The sequence below is a fragment of the Ornithorhynchus anatinus genome, chromosome 9 (assembly GCF_004115215.2).
Source record: "Ornithorhynchus anatinus isolate Pmale09 chromosome 9, mOrnAna1.pri.v4, whole genome shotgun sequence".
In the NCBI taxonomy this organism is placed as follows: Eukaryota; Metazoa; Chordata; class Mammalia; order Monotremata; family Ornithorhynchidae; genus Ornithorhynchus; species Ornithorhynchus anatinus.
In genome coordinates, this window is record NC_041736.1 from 41911205 (window position 1) to 41928172 (window position 16968).

The following is a 16968-nucleotide window of genomic DNA, read 5'->3' on the forward strand; positions in this document are numbered from 1 at the left end:
CATGGGGTCCGGAGCCCAGCGAGCAGAGAGAGAGAAAGGAAGAACTCAGACAGAGCCTCTTGGGGGAAGCACAGACCATTCAGGCAGAAGCTTGTCCCCCGCCCTCCCCAGCCCCCAACCTGGGCCCTTCAGGGGGCCCAGGGTCTCTGGGTCATTCACAGAGTCAGCCACTCTCCAAAGGGTGAATCTGGCTGACCGCTGGCCGCCCTGAACCTCTGGGGCTGCTCAGGAGTCGGGGTAGAGAGGGGGGCTGGAGCAGGAACCACACTTACCCGCTGTTTTGTAGCAGCGACACATAACATCCTGCCAACAAAGTTAGATGGTCACAAACCCCAGCATACCAAAGAAACATGGGGAGTATCGCGGTGTTCTATGCCCAGCTTCTATGGTGGTGAGGCCACTTCCTTCTGCACAAAGTCGCGATGTAGTTTATTTCTTTAATAATGTCTGCCTCCCCCACTAGACTGTCACCTTCTTGAGGGCAGGGAATATGTCTACTCTGTGTAGTTTCCCAAGCACTTAGTTGAGTACTTTGCACACAGTAAGCACCCTGATTGATACAATCAGTCAATCAACTGAAGCACATACCATTGATTGACTGAACACCTGATTGGTGACCAAGAAAACCTCTCCCCATCACCCTCCGCCCACTCCTTTCCTGCCCCACGGTTCTCAGCCTCCCATCACTCCTCCAAATCTAACCTCCCGCCTACCCAACCAAGCCCAGCCTGGCTTTCTAAATGTTTTCCCCTTGCTTTCTTGTCAGAGTCGGCTCTTTCCTGGTGTTCAGCATCCACTTACCGTCTCGTTGGAGCCACAGGGACCGGGGAGGGCCAGGCAGGGTGGAGAGTAGCTGTAGTTCCCTCTCACGTCTCTCCGTCCCCAGGCCCCCACATCAGGCCTCTTCCTTATGAGTGCCATAGTGGACCCAAAGAAGAGAGAGAGAGAGAGACAGAGGAAACACAACATAGGGGACGTTAACGCACAGAGAGAAATCGGCTGGTGAGTTGGTAAATTAAAAACAAACTTCTGTGGGCTACGTGCCTGGTGGCTAACGTGGACCATTTGTGCACAGAGATTTGGGAGTGTGCTTGGACTGGTATCCCACACTGTGCTGCCTAGGCCTCAAGCTTCAAATCAATCTGTCATCTCTCTGAGAGAGAGAGAGGGAAGGCCACAGGCAAATACCTGGAGGACAGGCTCATCTCCCGGAAAACTGGTGTGTCAGCAGCTGCCACCAGGGGAAAAGTTGTCAGCTCACCCCCATCCCTGTGACAGTCGGGTGTGTACACAGAGAATCCGCCTGACCTGTGCTGCCCTGCTGGGCAAGAAGGTCCCGTCTTTCGGAGGTTGGAGCAAAGGTGCCAGGGAATTCCAGCTTACTCATCAGACTTCTGGGAGTTTTGACTGCTTTGCTGGGTGGTGAGGAGCTGAGGGCCAGTGCCCGGTGAATGGACACCTGGATATGGTCCCTCACCCCCGCCTGACTGGTGTTTTCTCCAGCCCCGCTCACCTTTCCACTCGTCCCCTGCTGACAGTTGGGGGTAGCCCTTCCTCTTTAGCACTCTCCTTCTGTCCACTGATCTGGTATGTTGTTACCATTTTCTGACTAAACAAAAAATCTGCACAACACTGAGCAGATTGTTACTGCTCAACCATAAATACTCTCAACACTTACACTTCTCTCACCACAAAAACCCAATGCAAATTCCCCTGCCACACTGGTGTACATTAAGTAAATGCATAACTGACAACTCAGCCGCCCAAACATACAAACACACATTTGCCAATTTCATGCAAATGAACACCTGTGCACAAGACAGGCACAAGCCCAAGGGACCCTTCATGCTCCTGATCTGCTCAGGAATGACCCCCCCGCAGCCCTCACTCTCTCTCCGGCCCTCTGGACCTGGACAAGCACAGCTAACTCCCTCTCAGCCCAACAGGGACCTTCCTCAGTCCCTCCAGCTTAGCCTTCTCCCAGCCTGTGAGAGTCCTGGCTGACCCGGGTGGCCAGGCTTGGGGAGGAGCGGGCACAAGCACAGTTCTGTAAGCTCGTTGCGGGCAGAGAATGTGTCTGTTATATTCTTATATTGTACTCTCCCAAGCACTTAGTACAGTGATCTGCATACCGAAAGTGTTCAATAAATATGACTGACTGACTGAGAGCTCAGCCAGCTGAGGAGCTTCCCTCCTTCCCTATCTGTTCCCCAGACTTCAAAATGGGTCAGCATCGGCTACACCAAGGTGATGTCCCTCCTGCAAGGACAATAAAAACCATCAGGCCCATCCCTAGCCACGTTGGAGAACAGCCCCATTTCTGTTGGGACTACAGTAACCCCAGGAAACTCATGGTCCTGACTGGGCTTCCCCTCTAGAGCAGGTGTCTATCTTACCAAGACCACCACTGGGACTGCCCTCTTTGGGGACGGAGCTTTATGTTCACCACCCTCTTCACTTGGGCCTTTTCATGAGCCCCCCACCGCCCCCCCCCCAACAAAATCCATTTAAATAGGACTTAAGAAAAATCAAGAGCAGCAGGCAGAGAGGGCCAGGGAGGGGTTTGGTTCACATTTAACTCCTTACATCTCAGAGAGAAATCTAGTTTCACTTCCTTTTCTTTCAATGCAGCAGAGCCTCTGACTGTGCTGGCCTTGCGGTCAGTGAAGGTAACGTAGCCCCAGAGACCACAGGAGGAAGCTTCCAAACCAAGAGATGGGGACCCGCTTTTCCCCTTCCTGGGCTGAATGGTGAACAGTGGACTGACTTCTCCGTTGATTCTTGGTTTGTGCCTTATTTTTGCTTATACAATTTCTTCTCTCTAATGGTGGTTGGGAAGGAGTGGGTAAGAGAGTAAAAAAGGTAAATTATCATCTACTTCCAATGGGAAAATGTTGCCGAGGACTTATCTGTGCTTAATTTGTTCCAGAAGAAGGCTCTCCCCACTACTAACTTTCCCTCCTTATACCACCACAGGAGGGACAGGATGGGGTGGGAAAAGAAGGAGAACACAGGTTTGGAGCCAAGGAGAGCGGGTTTGGAACCGGGAAGCATGGGTTTGGAGAACGGGAGACCTGGGAAGCATGGGTTTGGAGTCCAGGGGAGCTGGGGAGCATAGGCTTGGAGCTGGAGAGCAAGGGTCCCAGAACTGAGAGATTACTCTTCGGCCAAGACTATAAAAGTGGTAGTGATGGCATTTGGAGTTGAGCTTTGCCTCCTGAAAGTGGGGATCTGCAAGGGGAATCGGCGGGGGAGGAGGGGAGGGGGGCGGCAAGATTGAACCGTGGCCCAAATCAGGTTCTGGAACTGGATGCAGTTCCTGATGGTTGGGGGGGAGGTTGTTTTTAGTGATTTGGCTGCTTCTCAGGGGCAGGACTGACAAATTTGGGAGGAATGCTTTGAATTTGAATTTGTTGCGAGGAGAATCATTTCTCTCAGGAGCATCTGGTCACCTCAATACTTTTCAGATTTTCAAAAGATTGGATGGAACCAGGGAAAATAAAATGGGACTAGAGCCATGAATATATGTGCCTTATCCTCTCACATCACCCTATCCCACCAGGCCCTCTGCATCCTCTATTTCTCTTCATTTTTCTCTCTTTCTCTGTATTTCCTCTTCCCCCTTCACCTTCTTCCCCCTCCTCCTCTCTTTCTTCTGAAGTTTCTCATCCCTTCCTTTTCCCAGTTTCCCTCTACTCTCCCCAACCTTCTCTCCCCTTCTCCAACCATGGCTTCCCACATCCCCGAGGCCCTGGCCAAGGTGAGACATTGTACCTGGCCTCCTCTGACTCTCCTAAGACACCTTTTTCTTCTTGGACTTTTTTATTTTTTAAAATGGCATTTGTTAAGTGCTTACTACGTACCAGGCACCTAGTAAGCGCTGACTGGTTTGCTGTGATACTTGAGAACACTGAAGTTTCTGACTCTGTGTGTTGCAGTGTGTGTGTTGGGGTGGGGGGGGATTGTGTGTGCATGTGCATGCATGTTTGCGTATGTTATGGGGAGAAGGGGAGGGGTCTGACCCTAGGCTCTTTGGCCTTCCCAGCCTCTGTTTCTTGTCTTATTGCACATCCTGCAGAGTGGGGTCTGGAGACGTTCACCAAAGCTCCAGGTCCCTCTCCCACCGCCAGGCTCACCCATTCTGGTCTCCTCAGTCTCTCAGCTAGGCCTGGGCAATGCTGCTTTTGGAGCTCTTCTCCCATCAAGAAGCTGGTGAAATGCTTCCTGGCCTCTCCTCACAGATGTTACCTACAGGTTTCTCTCAGCTTCTTCCTCCTCCTCTTCCTCTCAATGGTCCCCCAACACACACTTCAAATACTCAGCTGAGGCTATTTGAGGAATCCTGCAGGTTGACTGACTCATTCTAGGGTCCTGGACAGCCACTCTTCTGACATACAGACCCAGAACCAAATGGGCAGGGAATGTTTCGGTTACATTGTATTCTGCCAAATGCTTAGTACAGTGTTGTGCATACAGTAAGCACTCAATAAATACAATTGATTGATATACTGTGAATCTATATATTGAAACTTTACAACCTAAAAAGCCGTATTTCACTAAAACCAGTTTTCCATCAACCCAAGGAAAGCAAAGGCTGCATGACCTGGGCCTCAGAATTCCAGCACAAGGAATTGGTCAGGGCTAGCAGGGCCCCATCCCAGCTCACTCATCTATTGCTCTGTACTGCCTCAGTATCCTGGCAGACGCTAAATGAAATCAATCTCGGTGAGTGGAGTGCTCTTCAGACTTCATTATGGAAAATAAATGATCCCTGGTACCTTGAAACTTAGAATGAAAGACAACAAAGATCCAGATAATGATGTATCACATTATACCACCTCTAGCCCAATCTCAAATCAATTCCCAAAGCTGCAGCACTGCTTTTCAGAGGAAAGTGCCAGCCACCCACCCATTTGTGCCTTCTCCAATATCAGGCCTGTGGAGAAAATAGACAGAAAATAGAGACAAACTAAATGGCATGAGAGAGGAGAGCTGGGGAGAAGAAAAAACCCATTACTCAAACGCAGTTATGTAACAAGCAGAGTGTGTCCCCCTCCAAACTACAAGATGGGCTCTGATGTTCTAAAGAGGTGATGTTCTAAAGAGGCAATACCTAAAACGAGTCAGTAAATACAGCAGTAATAACATCTCCCCACCCTGAGTCACCAGCGGGGCTAACCACCAAGCTAAAATTCAAGACTGTGAAGTTCACCACAGGCACATGTATAGACTCACTCGTGCCTCAGCATCTGTAGCCAGAAATAACAAGCAATTATTTTTCCACCACTCCTTTTGTGGTCCCCTCCCCGCCTTATTTGAAAAGCCTTTTCACCCCAGCTTTCCTCCATCTGGGGAGAAGTAGTAGCCGATTGGTCTGGTAGAAGAAAGCATGACCATTTGGCCCTGGGATTTTCCCTCTAGTAAGAGGAGCTGGACTTTAGCCATGGGGACCTTGAGTCTGTGGTTTACTGATAACCCACACAGCCTGGGTTAGCAGGAGGCTGAGCTGATGAGTATTTCAGAATCAGGAGGGCGATGAAGGGGGACAAAGAGTCGATGCTTCCGAGCTGCATTTCATCTATGGAAACCTAATCAGGGTTGCGGCAGGGCCAGGGCTCATGACTCAAACCTCTAATTTGCTTCTTATTTGCATGACATTGCCCCCTGGGTTCAAGGATCCCAATTCTAAGTAAATAATGAATGAAAAATAATAAAATAGTGAGACCTACTGCAATTGTATTCAAACCACACGAAAGGAAAAATTCTCATTAGGGAGAGAAGATACCACTGATGCTCACACAATCTCTCTCTTTTTTTAAATCACTCAGCTCCCCGGGTTTACCGGTCCAAAATAGGTTTCAAATGGGTAACTGTGGGTTTCCCTCCCTCCTTGAAGAGTGTATGTACCCACTGCCTCCAGGACAGGCTCTCCTCCCTGACTCTGCTGAGACTATTTTTAGCCCAGCAGTAGCTGTGACACTGGAGGAAAGAAGGGTGGGAGGGTGAGGCTGGGATGGCCAAGGTGGGCCACCTTGCTGACACTGGAGGAAAGAGAATGAGAAGGATGAGCTTGGGCAATTGCACAGCACATTAGAGACAAGGAAGGACCTAAAGATTGCTACCCCTCAGCCCAGGCTGGTGGAAAGAGCACAGGCCTAAGGGTCAAAGAACCTGGGTTCTAATCCCAGATCTGCCACTTGCCTGTTGTGTGACCTTGGGCAAGTCACTTCACTTCTCTAAGCTTCAGTATCCTCATCTGTAAAATGAGGATTCAATACCTTTCTCCTTCTGTTTAGACTGTGAGTTCTATGTGGGGCAGGGACTGGGTCTACCCTAGTGCTTAGTAAAATGCCTAGCATATAGTATGAACTTAAACAACAATAAGAGCAGAGCACTCATGCAGGCTGGAAGATGCCTCCTCCCCTACAGCCCCACGTAACTTGGGACAAACTAATTTTACCAAAGAGAGAGTCAACTGCATTTGAAAAGATTATGATCCAGGGTGGAGATGCATCACAGGTTATTTTAGAAAAAGAGTCATCTATAATGGGAAAATGAGTTGCCAGCCAATTAAAAACCACACGAAGAACTGTGGTCACAAGACTACATAGCCAGCCGTTGGGGTTTTTAAAAAGGAGGCTGAGCTACTGGGTGGGGGAGCAGAGGTGCAGATTTTGAAAAGTTTTGGTAACTCACCAAGCTGCAACTCCTTGGGGTGCAAAGTAACTGGGATTTGACCAGTGTCTCAGGGCAGGAACTACTGGTGATGCTGACTACTAAAGTGAGTCCAGAAAGTGTTCTATTTATAGGAAGCTAGGTCTGCTGGGAAGCCAGTGACCTGAACACCTGGTTATTTGATCTAAGGTTAGTTTGGACAATTGAGGCAAATAAAGTTCAGTTAACCAGTTGTTCAGCTGTGCACGTCTAGACAGTTAAACCCAAAGACAGGAACTGTCGCTGGTCCCCATTGGTTAGGGTGATTGGTGATTGCTTGGGTTTAAGGTTTTTTTCTTCCCCTCTCTACCACTTGCAAGGTTGGGGAAAGGCAGAGTTGGGAATATAGTGAATCCATTTGGGGAGCTAAGACTTGACTTCTGATGGGGTACTCTGAGAGAAAAGCAGTGCCCTCTCAGTTGTATGCTGATGTTGGAAAAGGTCAGCTAGGGCAGCTGGCATGCAAAGTTGAAGCTGACACTGGAGCTTGACCTCAGGGGACCTGCTGGCTCCTAGTCCGAGCACAGTCCCCCTCAAGAATCACCCCCTCCTTCCATCTGGAGCAAGTCCAACCTAGATTTACAAAAAGGATTACTATTGGCCTGTGTTTTTGTGGGCTCTTGTTGCTGAAGGCTTGACCTCATTCCAGGTCCCACTTGCCTGCTGTGTGACCTCGGGTATGTCAGTTAACCTCTTTGGGCCTCAGTTTCCTAACCTATAGAATGGAGAGGATGCTGAGAAAAGAAAATGAGAATATTTGCTTTGGAAAACTAAATGTGCCCTACAGTTCAAGGAGGAATTATGATGATGACTGTTCACATTTGTACTCTCATTTTCACTCATGAAAATTCAAATGCCTGGAAATTCACCAGTGGACCAGCTGAGCTGATTGATTTCTTCGGCCTGCTCAGATTTTATGCTACCCTTCTATTTCAGCCCTGGTCGGGCCTGTTCTAATCAGCGGAAGGGGTGAGAGATCATGGAATACCCTATGGCAGATGCTGAAGTCTTTGTGGACCAGGAGTCACCATCAGGTATTACTACCAATCTCTGGAATTTGTTATGGTAACCAAGAGTAAGTAGGGCCTTACTCGTGCTTTATTCTCAAAAAGAGTGGATTGAAGTTGGTTTATCTTCAGTTCAGCTTTCCTGACCCTTTCTGTTTTCCCACTAATGGAATGGCAACTTTCCCTGGTCAGTGTTTTGTGATTATCTGGACAAGCAATGAAAATAAGAGATGAAAGGGGGAAACTTTTCTGCCTAGCAGCCCATTCATCTGATATTTCTCAGGTGGCTTTTCATTAAAAAAGAGCAGACATGGAATCCTGGCTTGACTCACCTCCTCTTTGGGCTGCGTATTAACAGTTATAGCGTTTTGGGCAGCATTGTCAGTCCACTACTGCTCGGGGTCATCTAGTAGCTAAAGGGATCCTAAAAGTCTTTTTTCCTTCACTTTAAACCCCAATTTGGAGGTCTGGGAACTGTAGCAGGGGAAGAAGAAGAATAGGAGCAGTCCTCTATGACCTTGGCAGCCTCTTGTCAGTTCACAGCAAGGAGCCCCAGTGAAAGCCCTTTGAGTTAGAGGGGTTGACTCTAAAGGGGCCAAAAGCAGGCCTCCATAGTGGTAGGGGATCCATACTCTCCCCAAAACCCCTGTGCTGGGTGAGAATACAGGAGCAGTAACTGATCGTGTCTCCATGAAGTGCTCCAGGAACCATCCCCTGTCCCTGCATGATCTCCCTGCTGTCCCAAAGACACCAAGCCAGGATCCCCAAAGAGCTCTACCACCAGAATTAGATGAATACAGGCACCAGAATGACTTCAGCCACTTCAAATCCATCTTTTCTTGTTTTAACTCTGCCCCCTCTGCCTCTCAGCAACATTACATCTCCTCCCTCATGGACTCCCATGCCACTGCCCCCATCAGCTCTTCCAGACTTTTAACCCCCTCCTGCAGGCCCGAGTGCCCCAAGCTCCCAAACTTTGTTGGCCAAATTGAATGATCTCCCCAAAGTTCCCCACTAACCACCCACCCCAAACCCACTCATCTTTCCACCTAAATCCCCTCCTCCACCTAACTTTCCCATCACAGTTGACACCACCACCTTCCTTCCTGTTTCTGAAGCCTATAACCTTGACATTATCCTTGATTCCTCACTCTCATTACACTCCAGTCTGTTGCTAAATCCTGTAAGTTTCCTGGATTTCCTGGATCAGACTTTTAGTCTCCTTCCAAATGGCTACCACCTGGTAGGGCCTCCTGTCAGGTCCCAGCTTGATGCTGACTGCATCAGCCTCCTCCTGGTCTCCCTGCCTCTAGCCACTCCCTTCGCCAGTCTATACTTCACTCTGATGCTGGAGTCATCTTTAATTATGGCAATTATGGTATTTTTAAGCACTCACTCTATGTCAAGCACTCTTCTAAGTGTTGGGGGTATATTCAAGTTAATCAGGTCAGACATGGCCCCTGCCCCCATATGGATCTCACATTGTAAACCTTCAGTGGTTACTCAAAACAAAGGGGCAAGAGTTTCTGTTTCAGACGAAGTTGATTAAGGCACTATCAGCACTCTCCCTCTTCTCTATCCACTCTATTGTCCTACTATAGCTCAGCTCAGACTCTCCATTCCTTCCAAGCTCAGTTCTCTGACTCCTAGTTAATCCCCTTCCTTTTGCCCAGAATTATGCCTGGAATACTCTCTTTCAAATCACCTAGAGTTTCAGCTTTCTCTGACATCAAAATCTTTATGAAATCCCACCTCCCCGAGGAGGCTCTCCCTGATTAATTTTTCTTCTCTTAGATCTCATCCAACATATCATCTTAATAGTTTTACACCCCAAACCTCTTGTTCCACTTTTGTTCACACCACTCTACATACCACACTCTTTGAGCACTTCTTCCTTCTCATTGGAACTTATTTCATTCCTGTCTCCCCAGTTCAACTGTAAGATCCTTCTGGGTGGCGGTCATGTCTTCTATTTTATTTTCCCAATAGCTTACTTGTAAAGTGTTCTGCACATAGAAGAGACTCAAAACCCACCACTGATTAACTGAGTTTCCCTAATCTCCAGAGTATTTCAGTTGCTTATTTACTAATGACCCAATGATCCTTGACCTCTTGACATGATATCACTTCTGGTCTCCAGCAAAGGAAGAGCCAGGGAAGAAGAGAAGGAGATCAGGCAGCCACTTGAAGTTCCGTGCCTTTCCCTCCGCAGAGCAAAGTGCCCTGAAGGAATGTGAGTATAATGTATGCCCAGGAGAGCTGGTATATGAAATGGAGTCCCTAACCCAGGGGACCTTTCCTTGTCTGCCCCCCTGAAATGGAGCTAAGATTACGCAAATCAAAAGGCAAACCACCAAGCGATACATTTCATTCAAGAAACAGAATCAACTGGACACAAGCCAGCACACCAAAACAGAATTCAGAGGTAGTAGACGGGCTGCATTTGTGCAGGATAAAGATTTGGAAACAGGCTTATGCTCAGCCTAGATTTTCTCTGTAATGCAGAAGAGGGAACAGATCGAAATCATTGGATATCGTTCATTCATTCATGACCCAAATCACTGGATATTCATTCATTCATATTTATTGAGTGCTTACTGTGTGCAAAGCACTGTACTAAGTGCTGGGGAGAGTACAATATAACAACCAACAGACACATTCGTGCCTGATAGAGTGGGCGAGGCTTGGGGTCTGCCACCCGCTGCTGCTCTGGCCTGAGTGACTCTGAATCAGCTCCCAGAGCCCAGGCAGGAGGGGGCAGGATGTGAGGGTGGGCGGGCAAGGCCACCAGCAGAGGCCAATCAGGACACATCCCTGAAGAAGCTAGGCCTACATTACCCACATTGGGCCACACACTGCCTCCAGCCACTCAAACCAAGCACTTGTCTAGGTGAACTGCAACCTATCAGCCCAGTTACTCTTCCCCATTCCATTCAATTGACAGTGAGGTTTGGGGCACTGCGAGATTATTCCCTGGGAGGAAGTTCCCATGCACAGTTTCTGAGGCTTTCCACAGTCTTGCTTGAGATTGTTTGCATAGTTGTACGTCATTTCAGGGAAGAGTAGAAGGAAGCCAAACGTTTGGTTTGGTTTTCCTAAGGAGTACAATAACCCTCCTTCATGACAAAAGCCCTTTGTGTTTTGGGGTACTCACGATCGAAACCGAAGAACTCGGGGCTAGAGCATAGAGTCTGGCTTCTGTCTGTGGAAATTCTCACTGGCTCTCCGAGCCTCAGAGCCTAATCTATGGCCGACGTTGACTCTCTGCTGGAGTCAAGAATGCAGCCAGGATGGGAACCCGGCTCCCCCCAGACAGTAAACTCTCCCTGCTTGTTCCAGATGAAAAGTTGGAATCAAGAACCAGGAGAGTCCTGAGTACTACATACCAAAAAATCATCCAGTCGGTCTTCTTTGAGGATGGCATCCCCAGTGGGGTCAAGTATCTCATGTGAGTAGAGTTGATGACCCTTCTGATCAATCAATCAATCAATCAAATCAATGGTATTTGATGAGAGCCTTCTGGGTGCAAAGCACTGTACTAAGGGCTTGGGAGAGTATCCAAGTTAGGAGACATGGTCCCTGCCCTCAGGGAGTTTAAAAGTTGGCAGACAGTTAAGTTCAGTTTGCCTCACTTGTCTGTTCTCAGCTCTCTGCCAACTAGGGTCTCCAACGAGGAGAAATAGAAACTTAACCAGCTCTGCAATGATCCTGTGGTAATTTGCAAACAAGAAACAGAGATTAGCAGAAGGAAGTTGAAAGAGGACAGGCCTGGAGGTCAGAGGACCTAGGTTCTATTCTTGGTTCTGACACTTGTCTGCTGGCTGACCTTGGGCAAGTCACTTAACTTCTCTGCACATCAATTGTAAAACAGGGACTATGCCTGTGGGCCTCATGTGGGACTTGGACTGTGTCCGTTGTGATTAGCTTGTGGAGGTGATGTTTTCATTTCCACAACAACTTCACTGACCCCCCAAAATACAAACAAGTGAATCCTATCCTTCCAGAAACCGGCTTCTTACCCTGATAGAAAAGCCGTCCCTGGAGCCGGTCTACATAGGGCTGTTTGGAAGCACGGGAGCTGGGAAGAGCTCTCTGCTCAATGCCATCATCAATGAGAAAATGTTTCTGCCAGTGTCCGGCGAGAGCACCTGCACCTCGTGCCTGGTGCAAGTCAGTTCCGGTGTCAGCGATAAATATGAGGCCAAAATCCACCTCCTCTCTGACCAGGCAAGTACTCCTCTCTTCCCTCTGGGAATAAACGCATCATAAGACCCAATGGGGGTGGGGCTTTGCTGTCCGTCTTTCCCCAAAGCCCAAGGTTCTGCTTCTTCAAAGAAGCCCAGCCCACAGGGTCTCTCCCTTCTCCACCTGGAGCCCTCAAGGGGACCACAGACTCGCCGAGGAGGTGGTAGGCAGAACGGGTTTCCCCGGGGATGAGATGACCTCGACCCTCGGCGGCCGGTCCCCGAGACTGTGCCCTGGGGGCCGTGCCCCGGCTTGCCTTTGCAGGAGTGGAAGGAGGAGCTGAGGAACCTGACTGAACTCCTGGACAAGAGAGAGGAGGGTCAAGGGAGCGAAGAGAATGACTGGGGCGATGATAGCGACATTGCGGAGGAAGCTGTTCAGAAGCTACAGATGCTTTATGGCCGCGGAGCGGAAAATAAAAGCTACGAGGAATTACTGAGGACGAAGCTCAGGGAAAAGATCCCCACCTCCAAGATCATCACCCTCAAGGGTGAAGAGGTACTCCTGGGTTTCTTCACTTCTGGGCATTCCAGATCTTTCCCAAGTGTCCCTCCAGACTGTAAGCTTGTTGTGGGCAGGGCGCTTGCCTATCAACTCTGTTATGATGTACTCTCCCAAGCATTTAGTACAGTGCTCTGCACACAGTAAATGTCCAATAAATACCACTGATTGATTGATAGGTGCCTATTGGGGATTTGCCCCAAGGTTTTCAGTGCCAGAGGTGCACTCTGCCAGGCTCGGCAGGAGGACAAGGCACAGGTGAATCGGCAGCCTCAGGGCACACACTGACACCTGTCACTCCTCGCCTCTGGGAGCTCCCCTACTGCCGGCCTAAAGCAGGGGGGCGTGCCCAGAACAGAGCAGGACCCAAAGGGCCATCCGCCTCCCACAAGACCATGGAGTCCTGGTCAGGGTTGGAGGGACTCCTGAACTGAAACCTGCCCGGTGGCAGATCAAAGTCCCCTGCTGTGGATGAGGAATGGCTGTTCAGAGCTGGTGTGGAGCCCTGGGCCCGTTTCTCTTTGAGCCTCTGGTCCTGGAACTGGTCCAAACAAGAGAGAAATGCTGAATCCTCTCTGACTGTCTGCGGGCATATGATCTGGTAGGGGGACTCCCGAGGAAGTGGGTACACCCACCCACCTCTCTTCCTCTGACCCTGCGCCCCTGACTGGAGCAGCTGATCCCTGATGGGGGTGGAACATGAACGCTCAGACTGGCACCTCCCCGACACCCCCTCAGCCTAATCTATCAATCAATCAATAGTATTTATTTATTCACCAGCTTCCTCTCTGAGGTCAGGAGTGGCCACGCCAGCCTCCACAGAGATCACCATCACCACCTCCACCCCTGCTTCTGCAGCTCTCTCCTTCACCCTCCCTCCCCTGAGAATCTGTGAACAAACCAGTGGGCAAGTTGCCCATTGGAGTGGGCCAGCCAGTTTGGGGCAGAGGTAGAGAGAAAAAAGGGGTCTTGGCCACATTTACTACATTGGTTCGGGGCTGGGGACACAACCGAGCCAACATGGCAGCGGCAAAAATGCTAAGTGACAGTTTCAATTCTCTCCTCACCACCGAGCCTCAGAACCTTGACTCCTAGGAGCAGTTCCAGCCATCCATATAGGCCTGTCTGGGGAAGAGCACGATCTTCCTTTAAAGGTGCAAATCAAGAGATGAATCCTGAGGCAAGGTGGAAGGAGAGAAGGGAGGAAACTTGGCCTTGTCTCCTCTGCTCAGGCAAGTGAGCTCTCTGCTCAGCTGGACTCTTACATCCGCATTCAGACGGGAGATGCTGATGGACAGTCGTCCGAACCCCAAATCCAGCCCCTCATCAAGTATGTGGAGGTGACGCTCCCCAACTCAGAGGTGATTCCTGAAGGGGTTGTGCTGGTGGACATCCCGGGGACAGGAGATTTCAACAGCGAGAGAGACGACATATGGAAAAAGGTAATTTCCCTCCCGTGGACCATCTTTTCAAGAGCCCCAGAAATGCTCTGCGATTTGACTGGTGAACTTGGGGAAAGACTACTACTTGTCCTAAAGACTGAACCCCGAGCCCTCACAGTGTGCTAGGGGCTCCAAAAATGGAACTAAAGAGTTCAGTTTCTACTCACCAACTCTGCTGGGTGTTACTGAACTTTCAGAGATCCCGAGGGAAGCTACTGTCTCTGCCCCGAGGGATGCTGAGGGCTATGGATGGAGGAGTCACTACTGTTTAGAAGTGACAGCAATCAGCAAACATGAAGAAGGCATCTTGTTGGGGATGAGATAGCTGGGAAACTCTAGCCATGTAAAACAGTTACTGCAGAAGGTTCTAGGATGTTTCAGAGAGGCCAAAAGCACAATGGGTGTTGAGAAGCAGCGAGGCCTAGTGAAAACAGCATGGGCTCAGAAGTCCAAGGAACTGGATTCTAATCCTGATTCTGGCAAGTGCTTGCAGTGTAACCTAGGGCCTCAGTTACCTCATCTGTAAAATGGGGATTAAATGTCTGTCTACCTTCTAGTTTATCTCTTAGAATGGGAGCTCCATGTGATGAATTTACATTTCGTCTTGGGAGAGAGAATAATTTCTCAATGGAAAATGAAGCTGAGTTGTGAAATGACAAACAGATCACTCTTCTTCAGGGTCATTGTTCTTTCCCTTTGAGCTCTGCTGTGGGCAGAAAGGACATGTCCAGGGCTCCAGAGAGAGCCAGTGATGCAGAGGGATTTCTATTCAGAAGTCAGGTTTTGCATATCCCCATCCAGGTCTGATCTGCCAGGCTGCTGGGGCCTTACTGCATGTGATTCTGTTACGTGCATTAGTGAGCGGTGCCTACCTGGTGTCTTACAGACCATTAATAAATGCTCCGTGATCTGGGTGATCAGCGACATTGAAAGAGTCTCGGGGGGAAAAGCCCATGAAGTCCTCCTGAAGGAAAGCCTCAAAGCCTGCCAGCGGGGCGTCTGCACAGACATCTCCCTGGTGGTCACGAAGGCTGACAAACTCTACCTGCCAGAATACCTAAGGTATCACATTGGGCACACTGGGAAACACATACCCACACTCTGCAAAAGAGAGTATCCAATTCCCTCCTCCGATCCCAGCTAGTCCGACCTCCCAACTAGTGGGGCTGGCGCAACACTGACACACAGCCCTTTTCAAAGTCTTCTCTGAAATTTTTCAGTCATCACGGGAAAGACCCTCATCTCAATCCTTGAACCATAGGCTGAATGAATTGTTTTTGTTAAAACTTGGGATCTCCCCCACAGGTATCTCCTTCTCCTGGGCTTGGTTCGGGGAATTTATCTGCTTGCATTTTAATATCATAGATAATTGTTTATGTACTGAACTAAGGCAAAGGGGTTGTCATCTTTTTATTTTGTTTTCCAGGGAAAGAAAGGACGGAAAGGTGAGTACCGACCGTTTCCTTTTAAAGTAATGGAATTGATAGCCAACCTAGAGAAACACCTCTGCTGGGAGCACTTGGAGTCTGTTTCAATGTTGTCCCCATAAAATTCCAGCACCCCCACCCTTTTCTACAGGCAAGGGGAGGAGTCACAGTGGCCTGTTGATTTTAGTTCAAAGAGTTGAAAATTCCAAGAAGAGTTTGTTACTTGACTCACACACAGACAGCCTCTTCCTTCTGTGATAGCGATTGTGGGTTTTGGTCGCAGCAGAGCTGCCTTCCAACCACTCCTGCAGGGCCCTGGAGTCCAATTTTTCACAGGGAGGTAATGTGAGGAGGGTGATTGAACTACTCAGCCTTGGTCTCTGCTGCCATGAGAGGAAGTCAAAGCTGGCTTAAAGGTCTAGCTCAGGACTCCAAAAGGTGGTTGGCCATTTCTCCCTGTATCAAGCCATGAGTCTATCTCATTAGATTCAAGGCCCTCACTCTCTGGCTCTCCTCTTTGCCCCTTCATGGCTATCTTGCCCACCTCTGATCTCTCACTTCCATTGTCCCCAGGACCCGGAGCCCCCTCCCCTCCCAAATCTGCCAGACCTCGATCCTCCCCACCTTCAAAGCCCTCCTAGAATGCCAACTCCTCCAGCAAGCCTTCCCTGACTAATCATGACCACCCACATCTTAAACATAGATGTTTGTTTATGCTCAATTTCATTTATTCTGATTCCACTGCTTGAGAGTATTTCTGGATTCTGTCTGTCCTCCCCAGTGGAACACAAACTCATTTTGGGCCGGGACAGGACTCATGTTTCTGGCCATCTTCCCAAGCACTTTAATAACACATTCAGTACCCTCACTCTTCAGCCACACTTGCACTCCCAGTGAACTTCACTGTCAGTGCTGTCTTCTTTATCTACGGACAGCTATATATCCCAGATGTACAATTAGACTCACACAAGTGAGATGCTCCACTAAACAATGTAAGAAGGCTAAAGTAGATGGATGGTCTCCCCTGACCTGTCAGATCCATTTTCTGAACACAGCAGAGATATAGAGTAATACTACTGATGATGACTTCCATCTCAGGGTCAGGGTATGGTTTAAAAGTCATCTGCACCACAGGGTGAGGATGTATGATGGGTTGGGCAGTTTGCTGTGGATTTCTGCAATCCCTGGTATTGTTTTCAATTCTGCTGCTTGGCGACAAAAGCCTCTTAAAGCCACTGCTCAAAGAGTTTCTCTGTCCCCAATTACCATGCATTAGGCCAGTCTATCTGCCAACATTCTCTCCCGGCGGTCAGTAGTTGCGTCACGATATTTGAACTGACGTGTCCCTAAAACTTTAAAACATTTCTTTTGCACTTCTTGTTTACTTCCCTCCCCAATGATAGCTGATGGGGAGGGAGCCAACCACTCTATGATTGATCTGAAGTAAAAGCTACAGTTCTTTGTAAACTGTTCAAAAATGACAGGCTTGTTCTGCATCCCTGCTCAGCTCCACAGGAAGTGGGAAGACTAAGGAGGCTGCAGGCCGATCTTAATGCCGGAGGGCCTTACACTTAAGGAAGTCCTGAGTCTGAGGTGACCTGCAAGCCGTACTCCATCACCTCAAGCCCTGAC

At 49.1% G+C, this 16968-nt stretch overlaps 1 protein-coding gene across 1 annotated transcript in view; it reads left to right on the forward strand.

Moving 5' to 3' along the window:
- Positions 1 to 2673: 2673 nt before the first annotated feature.
- Positions 2674 to 16968, forward strand: part of NUGGC (nuclear GTPase, germinal center associated) — a 36574-nt gene continuing 22279 nt past the window's right edge. The window contains exons 1-9 of the mRNA XM_001508969.5: positions 2674 to 2784; positions 7651 to 7748; positions 9862 to 9954; positions 11061 to 11169; positions 11726 to 11948; positions 12231 to 12464; positions 13700 to 13909; positions 14796 to 14971; positions 15336 to 15354. Of these exons, the coding sequence (XP_001509019.2) occupies positions 7694 to 7748; positions 9862 to 9954; positions 11061 to 11169; positions 11726 to 11948; positions 12231 to 12464; positions 13700 to 13909; positions 14796 to 14971; positions 15336 to 15354 (1119 nt within the window). The 5' untranslated portion in view covers positions 2674 to 2784; positions 7651 to 7693. The remainder of the gene's footprint in view (positions 2785 to 7650; positions 7749 to 9861; positions 9955 to 11060; positions 11170 to 11725; positions 11949 to 12230; positions 12465 to 13699; positions 13910 to 14795; positions 14972 to 15335; positions 15355 to 16968) is intronic.